The 23,702-nt window shown below is 40.2% G+C and overlaps 1 protein-coding gene across 6 annotated transcripts in view; it reads left to right on the forward strand.

The window, feature by feature from the left end:
• Positions 1–23,702, forward strand: part of MACROD2 (MACRO domain containing 2) — a 2,143,045-nt gene that overhangs the window by 1,556,832 nt on the left and 562,511 nt on the right. For all 6 annotated transcript variants that reach the window (XM_025399153.1, XM_025399154.1, XM_025399155.1 and 3 more), the window contains one exon: positions 22,576–22,649. In XM_025399153.1, the coding sequence (XP_025254938.1) occupies positions 22,576–22,649 (74 nt within the window). The remainder of the gene's footprint in view (positions 1–22,575; positions 22,650–23,702) is intronic.

The raw sequence follows: 23,702 nt of genomic DNA on the forward strand, positions 1-23,702 counted from the left end.
AAATTTAGTTGACTATATTTATGAGGATCTATTTGTGGACTCTGTATTATTTTCCATTGATCTATTTGTCCATCCTTTTGCCAATACCACACTGTCTTGATTACTGAAACTTTATGGTAAGTCTTGAAGTCAGGTAGTGTCAGTTCTCTGACTGTTCTTCTCCAGTATTGTGTTGGCTATGCTGGGGCTTTTCTCTCTCCACATAAACTTTAGAGTCAGTTTGTTTATATCCACAAAATAACTTGCTGAAATCTGGGTTGAGATTGCATTGAAAATATAGATTCTTCTTTCCAACTGAAAAGTTGGGAAGAACTGACATCTTGACAATATTGAGTATTTCTATCCATGCACATAGACTATCTCTTCATTTATTTAATTCTTCTTTGATTTATCAGTTTTGGAGTTGTCCTCATATAGATCTTTTACATATTTTGTTAGATTTATACCTAAGTATTTCATTTTCAGAGGGGCTATTATACATGGTATTTTGTTTTTAATTTCAAAATCTACTAGTTTATTGTTGGTAAATAGGAAAATTTTTGACTTTTGTATATTAACCTTATATCTTGCAGTCTTGCTATAATTGCTTATTTTCTCTGGGATTTTTAGTCAAACCTGGATTTCCTACATAGACAATCATGTCATCTATGGATAAAGACAATTTTACTTCTTTCTTTCCCATCAGTATGCCTTTTAATTTATTTTATTTTTCTTGTCTTATTGCTTTATCTAGGGCCTCTATTGTGATGCTGTTAAGTTCCTGGTCTGATAATTTCAATATTCCTGCCATATCTGATTCTGATGCTTGATCTGTCTCTTCAAACTTTTGCTTTTTTCTTTTAGTAAGTCTTACAGGTTTTTCTTGACAGCCAAACGTAATGTACTACATAGAAGAGAAAAAGGAACTACAATAAATAAAGCTTTAGTCATGTGGTGGTTAGATGTCAGGGGAGGGGAAGTATTATATAGTTACGTGATTAGGTCTCAGTCTTTCAGCAGCCCTGTACCTCTGAACTGTGAACATCTCAAGTGTTTCTTAGGTCCTCCACCTCTTTTAGGTGGGGCAAGAGGGCTAGAGTAAACTGAAATTGGGCATTTCCTTTCTTCTATATGGAAGGCTAGAGTGGGAGGGAGTTGAGTATTTCCCTTTCCCCAGGTTGGTTAGGATCTGATAGAACTCCAATAGTTTAGGCTCAGGTGGAATATTTTCTCTTGAAGGCAGGCCTTGTTATGACAAACAGAATGCTGTGGCGTGTTTCAAGATGTTTCCTCTTTTTTCCCTTCCCACTTCTGGAAGCATGAGGGGATTTTTCTCTAATATTCATTGTGAGAACATGGTCCAGCTCCTGGAGGTAAAACTCACAAAAGCATGATAGCCCCAGATGAAAGGATCCCCCTGGAGTTTCTGTCATTCAGACCTGTCCACACGGAGTCTCCAGCAATCCATCAGTTAGAGTTTAGGCTTTTCTACTCCAGTACTCGTTCCTGCGGATTTTTCTGCTAGGAGGTTTCTGCTCAGATAAGTTGTGATTCTCTGTACCCACCTGTCTGTCTCTCCAATTTTGGGGACAGCAGTTTGCTCTGTGACTTCACTTCTTCGATGGATCTAAATAAAGTTGTTGCTTTCTTTTAGTTGGTTTAGCTGTTCGTGTGTTAGCACACGTGTTAGGACAGAGTGACATCTTCCAAACTCCTTATATGTTGAACCACCTATATATTGTTATTCTCACCATCTAGGATGTCTAGGAAAGTAAGAAAAAGATCATGTGCTGGCTCTCATTTTGTCATCCTCCTGACTCTTCATTTTCTTTGAGCCTAGGGACAAAAATGAAGGCGTGTTACTTTGTAAGAAGAAAAATGTCAGGTGTTCATAAGTGAAATACTGAGCAAACATCGATTTGATTTTTCCCTGAGGAATACCTTCAATAGACACAAAAGCTCCACCTTCCCAAAGCGGTCGATCAAAGTAAATTTCTAACATTTGTGTTTAAATGGATAGTTATTTCTACTATGAGCACATCCTGAACTTCTTTTCTTGCACCAGCAGGTTTTCTTGGCACATTACAACTCCAAGCTATCTTGTCTCTGCTTACTACAGCTCAAGCAGGAAAACAAATTGATTTTTGATGAGAAATGTGCCTTTTCTGGGGTTTCATTATTCTACCACAAACTTAGTCCAGAGCTCATCGTTTGTGAAATACTGTCATTCATTACTAAGACGAACAATGATACTTGCTGTGGGAAATTTGCATGTTAAAATGCAATTTTCCTCCTTTAAAATTCTGTGGCTTATTTGGTCTCTTCGTTCTCCTATCATTCGTCAAACACTCACTATACCCCAAGTGCCTTGCTGTGGTTAAGAGAATGAGCCAGGTTCTGTCTGTTTGAGGGAAATGGTATATGCATCACTTGCAATTACATCTCTCTAGGCATTTTCAGGAGCAGTAACTTATGCTTGGGTAAAACTTAGAGATCCGAAACCAGCCAAAGGGATATTTTAGGTAGAATAGTAAAAGATTGTATATGCAATTATTGCATGAATCACAGTCTATTACTCAGGTCATTCTAAATTCATTTTAGATGACTTAAAGAAACGTATTCATATTATGAGGATGTGGTGAAATCCACTGTATAGCCATTTGGGGAGTTTAACAAGTTTCTTTTGGGGGTTGATATTATAGACAATGACATATATTTTATAATTTCTTCAGAGGTTTAGCTATAAACAAGACAGTTTTGTTAAAATCTGTTCATCTACTATTTGTTCCTCTTACCAAAAATTATATTTTCTGGCATTAGGAAGAGATTCTGAAAAAAAAAAAAAGGTAGGTAATGTCAAGTTCCAGGGGCAGAGAGGGCATAGTGAAACCATACTTGATCTTGAAAATTGAGCCCACCTATACTTCCAGTCGTCACTCTGTGGCACATTGAAGAGCATGGAGCTCCCACCTGGGTTTCCAGGCCTACTGTGCACAACAGCATTCCTGTGCCTTTAGGTTTTCTTACATCTTTCAGCTTTCTCTCCCTATTAAGCAAATAAGATAAATTTAGGGAAGGAGAGCTAACAAGAAGACCTGTAGGGGAGCAAAATGCATGTGACTTGTGCAATTTAGTCTTCACAACAAGAGAGAATGACTTATCCCCTCTTATATGTTACCGGTGAAGACGTTGAAGAATAGAGCCCTGTTTTGCTCACTGATTGCACTTTTCAGGGAAAGGATTCAATGCCTGGTAGGTCTGACTCTAAAACCAGGGTTTCTCTTGAACCAGTTCTCATATCTCTTTGAATTCATCAAATTGGTATGCAGGATTTATTATGCAGAGAATATTTTTACCTTGGACAGATAGTCAGTAATTGAAGCCAGATTCCAAAGGTGGCGAAGACCTAGATAGGAATAAAAACCATCTTCAAATGTTATATATCCTCAGAGGGATTTCTGAAACATTGTGTGTTCACCAGCAGTATTAGTTCTCACTCAATGTATCAGTCATATTTTTCTGCATTACAAACAACCTCTAAAACCAAGTAGCTGACAGCAAATAGCATGTATTGTCTTGTTTACAAGACTGAGGGTTGGCTGTCATTTAACTGATCAAGACTGGGCTTGGCCTAACCAAGCTGGAGTCTCAGCTTCTGCTGGGCACAGGTCTTTTCCTTCTTTTTCATTTCAGGTACCTGTCTGAAAGGCCAGTAGTTATCTGGGACATTCTCTTTCCATACCAGCAAACACTTTTTAAAACTTCATGTCTGCTCACATACCACTTACTAAAGCAAGTCAGATGGGCAACCTCAACATTGATGGGGCAGGGAAATGTGCTCCACCCAGGGTGGCAGGCTCCGCAAATTCAGATAGCAAAGATAAACAAAGAATTGGGAACGCTTATCTAATCCAGCACACTCAGAAAGTGATCTAAAAAAGGCGTCACAAGAGTCTACTGGTGTTACTGCTCATGTCAAACTTGAAGCTATGTCCTCTGACTCAACACTGGAATTTTAGGAATGCCTTACTTGATATCTTTTGGAGTGTCTTTGAAAATGAGTTTTAGGATGATATCCTCCAGCATATTTTGATTATATCATATAATGTAATTTTAATCACAAAATCATATCAAATTATGTATTATTTTTAATCATAAGCTTAGTCCTTAAAATTGCTTTGATCGCTGTCTCAATCAGCAAAGGTGTGGCTGCCATTGTATATTCTATCCAAACCCATTGGACCACCCCTATTTAGGCTACCAGCAGATGAAGTCAGACAGAACTCAGAATAGAGTATCACGGCCAAAGTCTCTCTTAGGATTCACACTTGAAAAGGAAAGATTCTCCATGCCAAATGTTCACCTTAGGGGAACTGGACACTGAGAAGTTTTACAGAGGAATTCCTGGAATTCTGAGGGCAGTTTACAAACTCACGCCTTCAGGGGCCTTGACTATCACTGAAGAGCAAAAGTCAATAGTCAGGGGATTTGAGGGCTATCTTTCTTTCTTCTACTAAGATAATAAGGGTGAATGCTGCTGAGGCAGTGCTGACGTGTTCAGCATGCCTCCCTCTGGAGAATCATGCACCTGTCTGTGCCCGTGAGAGTATGAAAGCTCTTTGGGACAGAAGTGGTTTACATCCTGGGAGTCAGTAACAAAGCTAAGGGACCCTGTCTGGTGCTATGTCCCTGAAAGAGGTCCTGCAGTCTATCCTAGTCTAGGGATCCTAGGACAGAGGCCTTTGTCAAAACCCCAAGCCAAGGGGACCTCGCTGTCATTCTCATAGGTTGTGTTTTTAAGTTGACCAAGGTCACGTGCGTGGAGTGTCTAGACCAGCAGAGACTCCAGAGAGAAGCACAGAAGTTTGTGTCCTGCCCTCCAATAAGAGGGCTTATTCTCACAGGCCTGAGGTGCCGCAGAATCACTGCAGGATGCTAGGCAGCCTCCTAGGACACAGGAGTAGCCAGGTATTTCTCATGTTCCCAAATGTGGCATGACACCTTGTTGAGCACCTATTTTGCTTTGAGCCTGAAGGTGGAAAGGAAAATAAGACAGACAGAGCTCTGTCTCATTGAGCTTAAATTCCAGTAGGGTGGACACACAATAACCAAGCAAACAAAACAGACATCATTTCAGATAGTGGTAAGAGCAGCAAAAGACCCCTACAATCCAAGGTGAGGAGTTTAGATTTTGTCCATAAGTGCAGAGGAAGCCACTAGGGGGCTCCTAGCGTGGATGTGACATGGTGTGCTTTATGTTTGGAAAGATCACCAGCTACCAGGACTACGCACCATTGAATGCCACCCGTTCGATAAGCAGAAACTGCATTTTCATCTCTCAGTAGATCCCAGTATAAGCCTTTTCTATTCAAATGTGATGTCCTCAATGAACTCCTTTGATTACCCCTGTAGGGAAAATGTTCTTTTGAAAAAGAATTTCTAAAAACCCTATTCCAGGTGATTCTATGAGATCTTTCATCTCCTTTCTCAGAAGACTTATCCAGGGGTAGCAGGAACAGCTTGCATAGAATAGAATTTGTTTCACGAGCCATTTCTCCAGTCATTATTATAATTCCTTAGGCAAAAGATGATTTCAAAAATACCCTCCGAAATAGACGCTGGAGCTCATAAGTTTGAGGAGCTGATGAAGCTTGCATAGATTGTAACCTTGTGTCCTATAAAAATGCAGTTCATTTATACCTGTTTTGCAGAGCAGAGGAAACAAAACTTGAAAGGAAAACTTCATGTTTCACAGTTTTTTAAGTAAATGAAAGAAAAAGTGTCTCAAGACCATTGCGAAATACAGTAGAATTTATGGAGTATCATTTGCTTTGGCACACATAATGTCAAGTGAAATGAAAGAATGGGTGTGAAGAGATTAAGATGAGAAGAAGTACAGAATTTCCCTTCTCCCTTTTGATATTATGACTAATTCTAGAGGCCCTGCTAGGGACATCAGTGCTAAGTTGAATAAAATAAAGGAAGGGGTAAGACAGGACCATGGGGAAAGAAGCAATATCACAGAAGTTCTATAGTGAGCCAGTGGGCCACAAATTCACACGCTCCAGTAATGTCCAGAGTACCTAAATGTTCAAATGTAATTGAACCATCAGAACTGCCAGCTTTTCTACATTCTCAAGAGATTCCTTGGGCCCCACCCACACTCTGCAATGTAGACATTAAATGGTAGAATGGGTGCTGTCATCTGAGAAAGAGGGTAGCACATCTGATCCCATGGGTCCTCTTGGAGTGGCTTATGCCAGAGGCCATATGTTTGGTGCTCTGAAACAGCTCCCTGCCCATAGGGGCCTCCAATCTGATTTTCTTTCTCTGGGGTTTGAAACCGTGTAACATCCAGACTGGAGTCTCTGACATAGAGGCTTTCTGGTATGTTCCATCCATTCTGAGGACCAACAACATGCCAGGTTCCAGGCTCCAGGCTAGGGTGTGGAGGGGGTGTGGGCTGGTATACTGGGTCCTGTCCCTTGCTTGAGTCCTCCATGAGCCACTTTTCCTCTTCTGTAAAATGGAAAAGATTATATACCTTTTGAAGGGAATTTTCTTTGATTTATTTTATGTGGAAGCCAGAGGTGGTTTGGCTTCTAAGAATAGCCTAGGCTCCCACCCACGCCCACCACAACATATCATTACTTTCTCTTCAAGCAGATGCGAGTCCAAACTGCCTTACTGGGTTATATTGAGTCTACTAAAGCTGCATGACAAAGTCACAGCATACTTTGCACACCTCTTGGCATTTCTTTCCTTCCTTCCTTCCTTCCTTCCTTCCTTCCTTCCTTCCTTCCTTCCTTCCTTCCTTCCTTCCTTCCTTCCTTCCTTCCTTCCTCCCTCCCTCCCTCCCTCCCTCCCTCCCCTTCCCTCCCTCTCTTTCTGTCTTTCTTTCCCTTCCTTCCTTCACCTCTTTCTCTCTCTCTCTCTTTCCTTCTTTCTTTCTCCTTTCTTTCAACAGGGTTTCACTCTGTCACCCAGGCTGGAGCGCAGCCTCTAATTCCTAGTCTCAAGCAGTTCTCCCATCTCAGCCTCCTGAGTAGCTGGGACTGCAGGCATGTGCCTGGGTGATTTTTATTTTTTAATTTTGTAGAGATAAGATCTCTCTGTGTTGCCAAGGTTCATCTAGAACTCCTTGGCTCAATTGATCCTCCTGCCAAAACATCCCCAAATGCTAAGATTACAGGAATGAACCACTGCACCTGGCCTTGGGAGTTTTCAATATAAATCCAAATTAATTACGTTGGGGTGATCAGACCCAACACCAGGTTGTGGGGGGCGATGAAGTCTGGCAGAGTCAAAGGAATGAGAAACAGTTTGAGAGAGAAAGTGGGACCAGGGGGCCATCGTGAGTGTGGAGGCTGTGAAGGCCCCGAGCTCCCGAAGCCAAAGAAACAGGTGGTGAGGATGTGGGGGTTGAAACAGTGTATCAAGTGAATGAGAAACATATGGCTACTTGAGACAATGAGAGTGATGGAAGCAAGGAGCCAGCATGTCTAGCAGGTATGCAAGCCCTGCCTAAACTTCTGTCCCAACACTCAACTTTTCTCCCAACAAATTATTTTTTCCTCTTTCCCTCAATACAATAAAGTCCAATTACAGTCCATTACTGTTCATTTACAGAGCAACTCATCTTCCTTTTTCTTTTCTCTTCTACTTTCCATTGTATTCTTATGAAAATTAAATGAAATAACACAGATAAATGCAACTAAGTAGAGTGATTTATACACAATAATTTCTCAATAAATGCTAACAGCAGCAGCACTAGCAGCAGTTTATTAGTATTTCAAGATTGTTGTATTGTCTAGTGGGCCAGGTTTGGATGCCATTATGTGCCTGGACTAGATGACCTCTATACTCCCCAAAGTGAAATATTATGTTACCTTCGTGCTAACAGCCAGTGAGCTCCCCAACTCCTTCTCCCCAGTTAATTAGCTGTTTTATAGAACATTTCTCTACAGTGCATGTGCTAGAGGTTACAACTAAAATACAGTGGAGAAAGGGTGATCACAAGATGAGACATGACACCTCATTGTCTCAGATTCATCAATTCATTTTGACTGCTGTCATGGTTCGACTACCCCCAAAAAGCAGATTTAAAGGCACGGGTTTGTGTGTAAGTTGTTAATTTGGAGGTGACTTTTGGAAAGAGAGACAGACAAAGAAAGGAAGCAAATAAAGAATGCATTATCAAGGGATTTGCCACTTTGGGCAAGTGGAGTGTGAACTCACTGAGCAGCTCTGGGAAACTATAAAGCACACACCTCAGCATTATCCCCTGAGGGGTGAGGGAGCTGAGGTATTAACCCAACAACTCTCAGTAATCATTGGTTGAAGAACATTTTAGGGGGGAGCTTGTTCCCTGGCCCTTTAGACCTGCCCTACATGTGGCAAAGTGAGCTCTGGCCACCAGAAGGAGCCCTCGGGTAAAAGGGGCTGGCACCAGAAGGAGCCCTCAGGTAAAAGGTTTAAGTCAAAGCAGCTTGCAAGGAAATAGCACATGCCAAGAAGATACATGCGGTGCATCGTCAGCATCTGCTCTTGTTACCCAACTTATGAGTATGCCATGTTATGTGTATATACTCATATAACAAAGCCAGATCACAAAACATCTGCAACTCCACTCTCTTAACAACAGACTGTGGACCCCTCACCCTTGCCTACTAGGTGCCCGTTTATGCTCCTGGGTGAAGCCAGTGATACCTTTTTAGCATTCTGCTGCCATGCTCACTGCAGTAATAGGGGCCAGTGTCACTCTTATTACTTCACCTGTTTTATCTTTTGTGAAACTCAGCCTTTAGCCAGAATGGTCTGAGTGGCTGGTCTAGCAATTGCTTAACGGTGAGGCTCCTTCAGCTCATTTTTCTCAAGTAATTTGATTTCATCGTGCTATCAGAATTGCTTTTATGGGTTGGAAGGACGCCAAGGGGGAAGAGGTTGACAAAAGCTGTTTTGAGATTTAAAAAACAAAACAAAACAAAAAAAAAACAATGTATTCCCCAATACTTCCCATCACACCCTCCATCTATACCCTCCAGTCTCTCCTCCCCATCCATGGTAGGGTGTGCATGTGTGTGTTCCAGAGAAATTAAAATAACAACACACAATTAATCTCACATTTGTATTTCTTTTCACCCGAGCTTGAAAAGTATACTGTTTCGTTTCCTGTGATCCTCACAACAGAACTTGCGTGCTAAGATGGAAAAATATTATGACTGTGTTCTCTGAAATTATCAAGCAAAGTGTAATTTTGCATTGATAGTCGATGTTGACAATCCCCGTTCAACTGATGTCCACATATCGATCAACTCAGTGATACATCCTTCTCACTCAGGACAATCATGGGTTTCTATCAATGCTGAAAGTCTCATGTTTGATAACTTCACAATATTTTTATTTTGAGGGTATGCATGTGAATAAAAATAACATGGCGCATGCTTTCCTCATTAAAGAGTTGGCAGGAATAGAGAGCTCAAAAGTGGATGTGAATTTCATGTACAGAGTTCAAGGGAGTTTGATTTTTTTAAACTACTGCTCCTAACTTCTGGATATTCTGGATATTTATAACAATACAGTACCAATTTGGAGCTTTTAGTCAGTTGGAAGGCTGGTTAGTATAGCAACTACTTTCTAAATAATATGCAGTCTACACAGGGATTTATGATTTCATAAAATTTCTAGTATTTTATCACAGCTTTGGGCCCCGTGCTTGACTAGGCAGAGTGAGGGTATGGATGAAACCCCTTTGAGGTAAAAACCACCACAAAATACATTGTTCAGCTGAAAATAAAATGATTGAGTACATAAAGAATAGTTTTTAGATTTGTGAGTTTTTCCTGGACATTGGTCTCTAGAGCGCTGTCTTCTTACAACCTGCAAGAAAGGAAGTTAAAACTGAGGTGAGACCTGGCAATAGGTCTAGAAGGGGATGTTGAGGGAAGCCCTGGGCAGACTCCGAATGCTGCATGGGGTTAAGGTTTTAAAGCCTGGCTTAAATATACCAAATTATTATTATACCAAAATTATATTCAATTTTATTTTACTTTTTTGGGGGGTAATAAGAACCTCTTTGAAATTATTGATTTAAAGTATCACCATATGCCTTTCTATGATATGGTAATCTATAGCCCCAAATAGACTTTCTTTTTTTTTTTTCTTTATTTTTTGGGGGAAGCTCATAAATTTTTTTTTTATTATTACACTTTAAGTTCTAGGGTACATGTGCACAACGTGCAGGTTTGTTACATATGTATACATGTGCCATGTTGGTGTGCTGCACCCATTAACTCATCATTTACATTAGGTATATCTCCTAATGCTATCCCTCCCCTCTCCCCCACCACAAAAGGACCTGGTGTGTGATAATCCCCTTTCTGTGTCCAAGTGATCTCATTGTTCAATTCCCACCTGTGAGTGAGAATATGCAGTATTTGGTTTTCTGTTCTTGCGATAGTTTGCTGAGAATGATGGTTTCCAGCTGCATCCATGTCCCTGCAAAGGACACGAACTCATCCTTTTTTATGGCTGCATAGTATGCCATGGTGTATATGTGCCACATTTTCTTAATCCAGTCTGTCACTGATGGACATTTGGGTTGACTGCAAGTCTTTGCTATTGTGAATAGTGCCGCAATAAACATACATGTGCATGTGTCTTTATAGCAGCATGACTTATAATCCTTTGGGTATATCCGCAGTAGTGGGATGGCTGGGTCAAATGGTATTTCTAGTTCTAGATCCTTGAGGAATTGCCATACTGTTTTCCACAATGGCTGAACTAGTTTACAGTCCCACCAACAGTGTAAAAGTGTTCCTATTTTTCCACATCCTCTCCAGCACCTGTTGTTTCCTGATTTTTTAATGATTGCCATTCTAACTGGTGTGAGATGGTATCTCATTGTGGTTTTGATTTGCATTTCTCTAATGGCGAGTGATGATGAACATTTTTTCATGTGTCTGTTGGCTGTATGAATGTCTTCTTTTGAGAAGTGTCTGTTCATATCCTTTGCCCACTTTTTGATGGGGTTGGTTTTTTGTTTTTTTTTTTTTTTTCTTGTAAATTTGATTGAGTTCTTTATAGGTTCTGGATATTAGCCCTTTGTCAGATGAGTAGATTGCAGAAATTTTCTCCCATTCTGTAGGTTGCCTGTTCACTCTGATGGTAGTTTCTTTTGCTGTGCAGAGGCTCTTTAGTTTAATTAGATCCCATTTGTCAATTTTGGCTTTTGTTGTCATTGCTTTTGGTGTTTTAAACATGAAGTCCTTGCCCATGCCTCTGTCCTGAATGGTATTACCTAGGTTTTCTTCTAGGGTTTTAATGGTTTTAGGTCTAGTATTTAAGTCTCTAATCCATCTTGAATTAATTTTCATATAAGGAGTAAGGAAAGGATCCAGTTTCAGCTTTCTACTTATGGCTAGCCAATTTTCCCAGCACAATTTATTAAATAGGGAATCCTTCCCCATTTCTTGTTTTTGTCAGGTTTGTCAAAGATCAGATGGCTGTAGATGTGTGGTATTATTTCTGAGGGCTCTGTTCTGTTCCATTGGTCTATATGTCTGTTTTGGTACCAGTACCATGCTGTTTTGGTTACTGTAGCCTTGTAGTGTAGTTTGAAGTCAGGTCACGTGATGCCTCCAGCTTTGTTCTTTTGGCTTAGGATTGTCTTGGCAATATGGAGTCTTTTTTGGTTCCATATGAACTTTAAAGCAGTTTTTTCCAATTCTGTGAAGAAAGTCATTGGTAGCTTAATGCGGATGGCATTGAATCTATAAATTACCTTGGGCAGTATGGCCATTTTCACGATATTGATTCTTCCTATCTATGAGCATGAAATGTTCTTCCATTTGTTTGTGTCCTCTTTTATTTCACTGAGCAGTGGTTTGTAGTTCTCCTTGAAGAAGTCCTTTACATCCCTTGTAAGTTGGATTCCTAGGTATTTTATTCTCTTTGAAGCTATTGGGAATGGGAGTTCATTCCTGATTTGGCTCTCTGTTTGTCTGTTACTGGTGTATAAGAATGCTTGTGATTTTTGCACATTGATTTTGTATCCTGAGAATTTGCTGAAGTTTCTTATCAGCTTAAGGAGATTTTGGGCTGAGACGATGGGGTTTTCTAAATATACAATCATGTCATCTGCAAACAGGAACAATTTGACTTCTTTTCCTAACTGAATATCCTTAATTTCTTTCTCTTGCCTGATTGCCCTAGCCAGAACTTCCAACACTATGTTGAATAGGAGTGGTGAGAGAGGGCATCCCTGTCTTGTGCCAGTTTTCAAAGGGAATTTTTCCAGTTTTTGTCCATTCCGTATGATATTAGCTGTGGGTTTGTCATAAATAGCTCTTATGATTTTGAGATACATTCCATCAATACCGAATTTATTGAGAGTTTTCAGCATGAAGGGCTGCTGAATTTTGTCAAAGGCCTTTTCTGCATCTATTGAGATAATCATATGGTTTTGTCTTTGGTTCTGTTTATATGCTGGATTATGTTTATTGATTTGCATATGTTGAATCAGCCTTGCATCCCAGGGATGAAGCCCACTTGATCATGGTGGATAAACTTTTTGATGTGCTACTGGATTCTGTTTGCCAGTATTTTATTGAGGATTTTTGCATTGGTGTTCATCAGGGATATTGGTCTAAAATTCTCTCTTTTTGTTGTGTCTCTGCCAGGCTTTGGTATCAGGATGATGTTGGCCTCGTAAAATGAGTTAGGGAGGATTCCCTCTTTTTCTATTGATTGGAATAGTTTCAGAAGGAATGGTACCACCTCCTCCTTGTACCTCTGGTAGAATTCAGCTGTGACTCCTTCTGATCCTGGACTTTTTTTGGTTGGTAGGCTATTAATTATTGCCTCAATTTCAGAGCCTGCTATTGGTCTATTCAGAGATTCAATTTCTTCCTGGTTTAGTCTTGGGAAAGTGTAAGTGTCCGGGAAATTATCCATTCTTCTACATTTTCTAGTTTATTTGCATAGAGGTGTTTATAGTATTCTCTGATGGTAGTTAGTATTTCTGTGGAGTTGGTGGTGATATCCCTTTTATCATTTCTTATTGCATCTATTTGATTCTTCTCTCTTTTTTTCTTTATGAGTCTTGCTAGCGGTCTATCAATTTTGTTGATCTTTTCAAAAAACCAGCTCCTGGATTCATTGATTTTTTGGAGGGTTTTTTGTGTCTCTATCTCCTTCAGTTCTGCCCTGATCTTAGTTATTTCTTGCCTTCTGCTAGCTTTTGCATGTGTTTGCTCTTGCTTCTCTAGTTCTTTTAATTGTGATGTTAGGGTGTCAATTTTAGATCTTTCCTGCTTTCTCTTGTGGGCATTTAGTGCTATAAATTTCCCTCTACACACTGCTTTAAATGTGTCCCAGAGATTCTGGTATGTTGTATCTTTGTTCTCGTTGGCTTCAAAGACCATCTTTATTTCTGCCTTCATTTCGTTATGTACCCAGTAGTCATTCAGGAGCAGGTTGTTCAGTTTCCATGTAGTTGAGCGGTTTTGATTGAGTTTCTGAATCCTGAGTTCTAGTTTGATTGCACTGTGATCTGAGAGACAGTTTGTTATAATTTCTGTTCTTGTACATTTGCTGAGGAGTGCTTTACTTCCAACTATGTGGTCAGTTTTGGAATAAGTGCGATGTGGTGCTGAGAAGAATGTATATTCTGTTGATTTGTGGTGGAGAGTTCTGTAGATGTCTATTAGGTCTGCTTGGTGCAGAGTTGAGTTCAATTCCTGGATATCCTTGTTAACTTTCTGTCTCGTTGATCTGTCTAATGTTGAAAGTGGGGTGTTAAAGTTTCCCATTATTATTGTATGGGAGTCTAAATCTCTTTGTAAGTCTCTAAGGACTTGCCTTATGAATCTGAGTGCTCCTGTGTTGGGTGCATATATATTTAGGATAGTTAGCTCTTCCTGATGAATTGATCCCTTACCATTATGTAATGGCCTTCTTTGTCTCTTTTGATCTTTGTTGGTTTAAAGTCTGTTTTATCAGAGACTAGGATTGCAACCCCTGCTTTTTTTTGTTTTCCATTTGCTTGCTAGATCTTCCTCCATCCCTTTATTTTGAGCCTATATGTGTCTCTGCATGTGAGATGTGCCTCCTGAATACAACAAACTGATGGGTCTTGACTCTTTATCCAATTTGCCACTCTGTATCTTTTAATTGGACCATTTAGTCCATTTACATTTAAGGTTAATATTGTTATGTGTGAACTTGATCCTGTCCTTATGATATTAGCTGGTTATTTTGCTCGCTAGTTGATGCAGTTTCTTCCTAACATCGATTGACTTTACATTTTCACATGTTTTTGCAATGGCTGGTACCTGTTGTTCCTTTTCATGTTGAGTGCTTCCTTCAGGATCTCTTGTAGGGCAGGTCTGGTGGTAAAAAAATCTCTCAGCATTTGCTTGTCTGTAAAGGACTTTATTTCTCCTTCACTTATGAAACATAGTTTGGCTGGATATGAAATTCTGGGTTGAAAATTCTTTCTTTAAGAATGTTGAATATTGGCCCCCACTCCCTTCTGACTTGGAGAGTCTCTGCTGAGAGATCTGCTGTTAGTCTGATGGGCTTCCCTTTGTGTGTAACCCGACTTTTCTCTCTGGCTGCCCTTAACATTTTTTCCTTCATTTCAACTTTGGTGAATGTCACAATTATGTGTCTTGGAGTTGCTCTTCTCGAGGAATATATTTGTGGTGTTCTCTGTATTTCCTGAATTTGAATGTTGGCCTGCCTTACTAGGTTGGGGAAGTTCTCCTGGATGATATCCTGCAGAGTGCTTTCCAACTTGGTTCCATTTTCCCCATCACTTTCAGGCAATCCAATCAGATGTAGATTTGGTCTTTTCACATAATCCCATACTTCTTGGAGGCTTTGTTCATTTCTTTGTACTCTTTTTTCTCTACACTTCTCTTCTCGCTTCATTTCATTCATTTGATCTTCAATCGCTGATACTCTTTCTTCCAGTTGATCGAGTCAGTTACTGAAGCTTGTGCATATGTCCTGTATGTAGTTCTTGTGTTATGGTTTTCATCTCTATCAGTTCTTTTAAGGTCTTCTCTGCATTGATTATTCTAGTTATCCATTCATCCATTCTTTTTTCAAGGTTTTTAGTTTCTTTGCACTGGTTAGGTAGTTCCTCCTTTAGCTCTGAGAAGTTTGATCGACTGAAGCCTTCTTCTCTCAACTTGTCAAAGTCATTCTTTGTCCAGCTTTGTTGCTGGCAATGAGCTGCGCTCCTTTGGAGGGGGAGATGCGCTCTGATTTTTTGAATTTCCAGCTTTTCTGCTCTGCTTTTTCCCCATCTTTGTGGTTTTATCTGCCTTTAGTCTTTGATGATGGTGACATACTGATGGAGTTTTGGTGTGAGTGTCCTTTCTGTTCGTTAGTTTTCCTTCTAACAGTCGGGACCCTCAGCTGTAGGTCTGTTGGAGTTTGCTGGAGGTCCACTCCAGACCCTGTTTGCCTGGGTATCAGCAACAGAGGCTGCAGAAGATAGAATATTGCTGAACAGTGAGTATTGATGTCTGATTCTTGCTCTGGAAGCTTCATCTCAGGAGTGTACCCTGCTATGTGAGGTATGAGGTGTCAGTCTGCACCTAGTGGGGTATGTCTCCCAGTTAGGCTACTCAGGGGCCAGGGAACCACTTGAACAGGCAGTCTGCCCATTTTCAGATCTCATCCTCCATGCTGGGAGATCCACTGCTCTCTTCAAAACTGTCAGAAAGGGGCATTTACCTCTGCCAGGTTTTCTGCTGCTTTTTGTTTAGCTATGCCCTGTCCCCAGAGGAGGAGTCTACAGAGGCAGGCCGGCCTCCTTGAGCTGTGGTGGACTACACCCAATTCGAGCTTCCTGGCGGCTTTGTTTACCTACTGAAGCCTCAGCAATGGCAGGTGCCCCTCCCCCGCCTCTCTGCCACCTTGCAGTTAGATCTCAGACTGCTGTGCTAGTAATGAGGGAGGCTCTGTGGGCGTGGGACCCTCTGGGCCAGGTGCGGGATATAATCTCCTGGTGTGCCCTTTGCTAAGACCCTTGGTAAAGCACAGTATTAGGGTGGGAGTTACCCGATTTTCCAGGTGTTGTGTGTCTCCGTTTCCTTCAGGTAGGAAAAGGAATTCCCTTCCCCCTTGCGCTTCCCAGGTAAGGCGATGCCTCACCCTGCTTCAGCTCTCGCTGATCAGGCTGCACACGCTGACCAGCACCAACTGTCCGACATGACCTAGTGAGATGAACCCGGTACCTCAGTTGAAAATGCAGAAATCACCCATCTTCTGTGTCTCTCACGCTGGAAGCTGGAGGCTGGAGCTGTTCCTATTCAGCCATCTTTGGCACACCCACCCCCAAATAGACTTTCATTTTAAAGTTTAAAACAAAAGCTAATCTGTTGCTTCTGACTCGAAAAAGGACACTTTTACTGGTAGAGTAAGTCATGTCTATCTTTATTTTAGCAGAATATGCTAGAATTCTAGTAAACATGATGAATTTTATATCAGGTGAACAAAATTAGTTTCTACATGGGAGCCTTTGGACAAAGTTAAAGATAATAGGGAAATATCAATAACAGTAAAAAATAAAAAGTAAATAGAGAGGAAAATTGTCCACAACAAAGTGAAAACCAGATTCACTGTAGCTGTATTGGCTTCTGGGTTTTCAACAATTCCAACAAACGTACAGTTTAGAGGTGGGGTAGAATCTTCAATGAGTCTTTATTGCTGTATCCTTCTGTAGTGAAATTTGATGAAAAGAAATGTCAGCTTAATAACCAAGTGAAAGGAAAATGTCTACCTAATGAGTTATTTGATGTGCTATGGATGAAAACTACTGTAAATTCAACTTGTTGTTTCACTTCTGTGTCTTTTATTTAAATTGTCTTGATGGTCTGTTGACAGAATTTGTCCTTTCTTGGCTTAGGAACATCACTGCTTTGCAGTGAGAACACAGGCAAATCATAAAACTTGTCTCAGCTTCTAGTTATAAAAAGTATTGAATAGCCTAAAGCTATCTTTAATAGCTTGAAATGTGGTCAAGAGAATATAATTAGAAAGTACATCTTAACATGTTAAATAAATAAATCAGCAGAGATTATTAAAACACATTATTTTAAACTTTCATATACTTCTGGTGGGAGTGTTATTGGCACAGCTGCTTTGGAAAACTGGCAGAATCTCCCAGAATGAAGCATAACATGGGGTCCAGCAGTCCTTCCTCCTGGATATATACTCACCAGAAACATGCTTATGTCCACCAAGACATGTATGAGAATGTTCGTGGCACCTTTATTCATGTTAGTCTCATACTGGGAACAGTCTAGTTATTCATCAACACTAGACTGGATAAACAGATTGTGGAATATCCATACAATGGAACACAACACTACAATGAAATGAGCTACTGTTATATGTAAAGCCGTGGGTAAATCAGGCAGGCATAATTTTGAACAAAACATAGACAAAAAAGAACACACACTATATAATGTTATATATGTGAAGTGTAAAAACAGACAAAACTAACCTTTGACCATAGAAGTCAGAATAGTGGTTATTTTGAAGACTGGGCATTGACCCAGGACAAGGCAGCTTTCTGGGTAGTATTAGAAGTATCTTATACCTTGAGCTGCATAATGGTGTGTGTGTGTGTGTGTGTGTGTACAGTATGTAAAATATTTGTAAGCACTTTCAATACAAAGTAAATAAGAAAAAATCATTTATTTATTGTATAAGTCAACTTTCACATTTACAACAAAAGTTAATTTTATGAATCTATCCTAATGAGTAGGAAACTAAGCTTTGGAATTCCAGTAGAGGCACAGAATCTGTGCGCACCTGGATACACACACATGCAACTCCCTGCATGCCTGACCCTAAATTATTCATGGCTTGTTCAGCCTCATTGACCCTCATACTTGGAAGAGATTTCCCATGTCATCTAATTCAGTGATTCATCTGAAGCTTGTCTGTAGCCTCCCCTCTGGGTGGCCATTCTACTTTTGTGAACAAAAGTCCCCTGGTGACCAGAATATGTTGTGATGTTCTGAGGAAGTCCTTTCTCTCTTGGGAGTCCATCCCTAGGCTAAAATCTGTCTTTGTCCATTCATTGGTCTTATTTGTAACCCCGGAGGTCTTGCAGTTAAGTGGGGAAAGAATTGCCTTGCTGTTTACCCTGAACATCATGCTTTATCTTGTATATCCATGTCCGACGAAAGCAGGCATACTTTCAGGGATATTCATCTTGATATTTTTCTCCCCCTTTAATTAATCACAATACATCTTCCTATCAGGAACTAGATTTTCTCATAAATCTCGATATTTTCCCCCAGGAATGAAAAGGGATATTCTGAATATAACTATCTGTTGAGTACCTTCTCAGCATCCCTTCCTCCTCCCCATACTCTAAGGTTAAACACTCCCTGTGCTCCCAGCAGTGAGCCTTTTCCTGTTGTCCATATGTACAAAGATCCACAAGTCTGTAATCCAGTCAGTCATTCAACACCTAGTTATTGATCATTCTGTATGTGCTGGCAATGTTTCAGGTATCCAGTGATAAGCAAAAACAGATGTGTTTTCCACCTGCCAGGGTTTTCACTCTATTAAGGTTATTAATCACGTATTTACATAAGTAAATGTAGAACTGCAACTGTGATGGGTCTGTGAGGTAAAGGTACATGGTGTTATGAAAACACAACATAGGGAGTCATCAATGTCAGAGAAGCCTTTCCTGAAGAAGTGACCACTGAGCAGAGGACAAATAAAATGGAAATACACTAGGAAAAAGGGAGGATAAATGTCATTTCAGAAAGGGGAAAGAGCATGAGCAAGGCTTTATGACAGGAAGGCAAAATAAAAATACCACTTTCAAAGATCAGAAAGAAGGCCAGTGTCATTGGAGTGGAGAAGACAAAGAGCAAAGCAACACGAGAGGAGACTAGAGAGACAAGAAAGGGCCAGCTTATGCATGGGAGAAATGTTGCCATTAACTTGGGGAGTGACTTGAAGCTAGAGTTGGCTTCAAATGCTTGTGAAAGAGTATTCCTTGGAAAGTAACTGAGCAAACAAACTAACAATGAGAAAGCAGGTTTTGAGAGAGCTCTGCTTAAATTAGTAACTTTGAATCGGGAATGCTGCATCAAGGTCCAGGGCACGATTCATGGAGGAGGTTGTTGTGGAAGACGAACGGGTCAATGGATTGGCTAGGTGCAGGGTGGGTCACTCTCGTGGATGTTGAAATCACACAGGGTTAGAGCGAACCTTGAGGTTAAGATGAAAATCGTTAACTCAGTGCCAGATGCTTTGATGAATATGAGTGACCAGGAGGTCACAAATTATTCAGAACTGACCATAGTTGCCATGGTTCTATGACAACTTGTATAATTTCTCTGTGGGGAATTATGTCTTCTAAAGGTGAATGTTAATGCTGATGGTCATTGCAACTGTGTGTGGTTGCAGTATTTATTAGTTTTATATAGCCCTATAATGTTATGATTTAAATACTTATTCAACATACCTAAATTTGGAGAAGAATTTTATGAGATGAGAATAAATAAGAGAAAACTGAGACATAAATCTAGAAAGGCCCCGTGGGGTCATTGGAATGTGTAACACTAAGCTGAGGTGCCCGTGTTGATTCTGTGTTGGAGAGTCAACAAAGGCTGCCTCTGTTTTGTGTATGGTTGAGGTGTAATGCTAACTATGCTCTAGAAAGAATCACTTGAAAGTGGCTTGCAGGATAGATTGGAGAAGGGAAGGAAGACCAAAGGAGCACAGTTGTCAGCTACAGTTGTCTGGGTCAGGGCTGATCAGACCTTGAAAGAAATCAGTGGGAAAGCGAGGAAAAGAAGGCGAGGTGGAAAATAGTTCAGAGGGAAAATGCCTTTAGGACTTGGTTACCAGCAGGGAAGGCAGTCAAACATGGCGGTAACTAGGAGAGAGGTAAAGCCATAGACAGAAACCAGAAAGCCAGGGGCGACATTTGTTTTAGGTAGGAGCATGTGTTGCATTTCTGGTGCTGAAGCATATCAAAGGGAAGTATCCAGGCGATTATAAATGTAGGTGTTAAATTCAGGGCAGAGATGGACAGAAAAGGCCTTCTATGGTTAATCCCCTAACAGCAAATGCCCATCCTGGCCTCCTTCTCCTTTTTTTTTTTTTTTTTTGATATAGAGTCTTGCTCTGTGCCCAGGCTGGAGTGCAGTGGTACAAACTCAGCTCACTGCAACCTCTGCCTCCCAAGTTCAAGCAGTTCCCTGCCTCAGCCTCCCAAGTAGCTGGGATTACAGGTGCTCACCACCACGTTCAGCTAATTTTTATATTTTTAGTAGAGATGGGGTTTCACCATCTTGGCCAAGCTGGTCTTGATCTCCTGACCTCATGATCCTCCCACCTCAGGCTTTCAATGGGCTGGAGTTAGAGGCGTGAGCCACCGCACCTGGCCACCTCCTTCCTTCTTTGCAGCTCACCCGTACTCTCATCCTGCTTTCCTCTCTACTTCATTTTTCCTAACCTTTCCCATTGATTCCTCGGGACTCACAGCTTATTTCTGAGGATAATGTCTCCTTGGTTCCCCATGTTACAGCTCTCTTCCTCAAATATTCTATTATTTCCTGCAAACCTCACACTTCTTTCTTGCTTAGTCCTCTTTATCTGTGTCCACATACCCCTAATACACTTGTTATGCTGCATTTTGTTTGCCTCTTTACTTGTCTATTTCCTCCCCTAGACTTTGGGCTTTTAGAGGACAGGGACTCAATAAAAGTATGACATAGCTACTTTTGTGGGGTTCAGTAATACTTTTTAACTTTAAAGAAAATTTAAAGGTTTTACATTTTGATGCCTTCATTTAAAGAAAACGAATAGGATTAAACAATTCATAACAAATGCACAATCCCAAATGTGATAGACATTACAAAGGTTCAAGAACTTATGCACATTTTCTATATCACAGCCATTGCCTCTAAGAAAAATGAAGCTTGGCTCTGATTTGTTTTGCCCCCCTTTCGTAATGCACTCTCTAGCAAAGCCTGTAGAAACCTAATCAGCAAAGCAACACATATTCTTGGAAATGGGGACAATATCTGTCCTTTTCCTGTCCTCTCACTCATTTTTTTCTGAAGACCTACTGAGACCTGAACTATCAGTCTGAACTACTGGAATACATATTTGCCCTCCAATAAAACTGGGTCTTTTAAGTCTTGGCTCTCTCCATTTCTGCAACATCTCTGTCTTTCTGCATCTGTATGGACAACATCCCAGAGGACTCTGGACAAGAAAATATCTTCATAGACGAGCCATATAAAGAAAAAAAGAGGGCTGAGTTTAGGATGCTGGGAATGGCACACATTTAATGAATGTTGCTAGAAAGAAGCCAGGAAAGAATTGGTCAAACAGGAAGAAGAAGACGTGGAAGAAGGCAGGGTTGAAAAATTCAGGAGGAGAAGCCACACACTCATAAAGACAGAAGTAGATTGATGGTTACCAGGGGCTTTGGGTGACAGATTGGGGAGTGACCATTAATGAGTACAGAGTTTTGTTATGGGATGATAAAAATATTCTGGAATTAGTGATGATGGCAAGACTTTACAAACATGGTACAAACCACTGAATTGTAAACTTTCAAACAATAAGTAAGAAAGTTAAAAAAATTAAAATATATGAGAGGAGAATAAAACATAAAAAACTAGTCAAGCACATCGAACACTAAACACATCTAACAATTTAGCTTGAAGATAAATTGAAAGGTGATGGGATTCGGTGATTAGGAAGCCAGTGGTGAGCTCAAAGAGAGTAGTTTCAGTAGCATAGTTACTCCTATCTCTTCTTCTTCCTGCTCCATAAATATATAAATTGATAGGATTATTCCTTCACATACCATCACTATTGGCAGAATGTTTGATGGTTCTGTGGGTCCAGGAATATGTTTGGTTTAGATCAGCTAAGGTGACATTCTGAATGTGTTTTGGAGACTCTGAGCATGTACGCTCCTGCCCCCTGGGACAAAGCATAAGACTGTCATTCTTGCTGCCCTTCTAAAACCAAACCTGTACAACAAGACCTGATTAGCTCATGTTGTCTCAATTACAAGCATCACCTCTGATGGCCCCAGGTGAAACAGGAAATACCCTCTTTGAATTCTGACAATAGGTTTCTGTGGTACGGTCCATTGGTGGAGTGCTGCTGGCCTTGTGATGGGCAGAACTGACCCTCGGCTAACTATATGTTTTCTCTGAGACACATGTGCTTTTTGTTTTAAGCTGAGGATAATAAACTTTAATCTGACCACTTCTTACAAGAAAACAATACGAAAGTACATCATAATCTATTAAGCATATATAAATATGTTTTTAATTGACATTGTTATAAGATTAGAGACACAATTAAATTATTTTTAAACTCTGTACTGGTGTAGGACCAGCCCCCTTAATGCCTGTGTGTAGGATCACAGGCTTTATATCCATGTACATCTTACTGAGGCCTGTACTTATTGACTGAATTGAATATTGCTTAAATGAGAAAACTCCAGTGTCGTAGCGTGATTAACCTCTCTATTGCCTTCATCTTACGTTGTTCATTTGTTTTTTTCTGCTCTTCATCTAGGCTTTCCGAACGAGCCTGCTGCAGTCATTGCCCTCAGCACCATTAAGGAATGGCTTGCCAAGAATCACCATGAGGTAGGAGGAACGGCATAATCAGTGAACATTCAGGATAATGTAATTTGATGCTCAGTTCCCCCCAAAGAAGCACATAAATGTTATAAATATCAACTAAACCTAGTCAATGAGCCAAACCTAGCTGACCATTCGTCACTTGGGTTACATGAGAGTTACATTAAATATTTTTCTGTAATTGATGGAATGCAGTAACTCTATTGATCTATTTGGTGAATTGAGCAGATTCATTTAGCTATCTAATTTTTTTTCCATCTGTGGATAGTATGGGTTACATGTGTGAAAAAGAGAACAGGATGGATTTCATTAAGAATAACTAGTTTTCCTGAGCTATTTTCCTTAGAGCTAAGTTATCTTTGTTGACTTGAGGTTCCCGGTGTACAGTAATTGTTTGGTGTCTGTGTTCTTTGGATTTATAACTAATCACTTCCCTAAAGTCACGTCTGAGTGTGAGATTGAAGTGGGCTTGTGTAATTGATCACAAAATCGTTATGAGCAGGATTTCTTATGAAACTAAATGCCTTCATCAGAGTATTCATCATGTCTCCTATTCTGCTTAATAAGATCTTTGCAATATGTTTAGTGATGAACGGGGGAATTACTCAAGTAAACAAAGCAACAAAATAACTAGAGACCATGGAGCTTTAAATTTCAGAGATTTGTTGATTTACATATTGTAACAGCTAAGAGGTTTCAGACAATGCACAATCTTATGCATTTTTCTTCTGATTTTGTTTTTCTCCTCAGTTATTCACATAAGGGCTATAAAAATTGTGTTTCATTTTATGGTGGACCATGAATTTAGCTTTTTTCCTTGGGTAGGAGATGAATTATTTGGAAATAATTAGATATGGAAACAGGTGACGGGGTTTTCAAATGAGAGAGCACTTAGTACTTTTGTGTGTTTGAAGAAACAGCAGTGTCATTTTCTAATTATTGTAATTTCAGCATTTCTTGACCAAATGGCCAAACCTATCCATTTTGGTGCTTGCCCTTTATTTTCCTCTTACTTTGAAATGTATAAATATGGCAACTTCAATTTAAAGGATATCTTAA

The sequence above is a fragment of the Theropithecus gelada genome, chromosome 10 (genome assembly GCF_003255815.1).
Source record: "Theropithecus gelada isolate Dixy chromosome 10, Tgel_1.0, whole genome shotgun sequence".
NCBI lineage: Eukaryota > Metazoa > Chordata > Mammalia > Primates > Cercopithecidae > Theropithecus > Theropithecus gelada.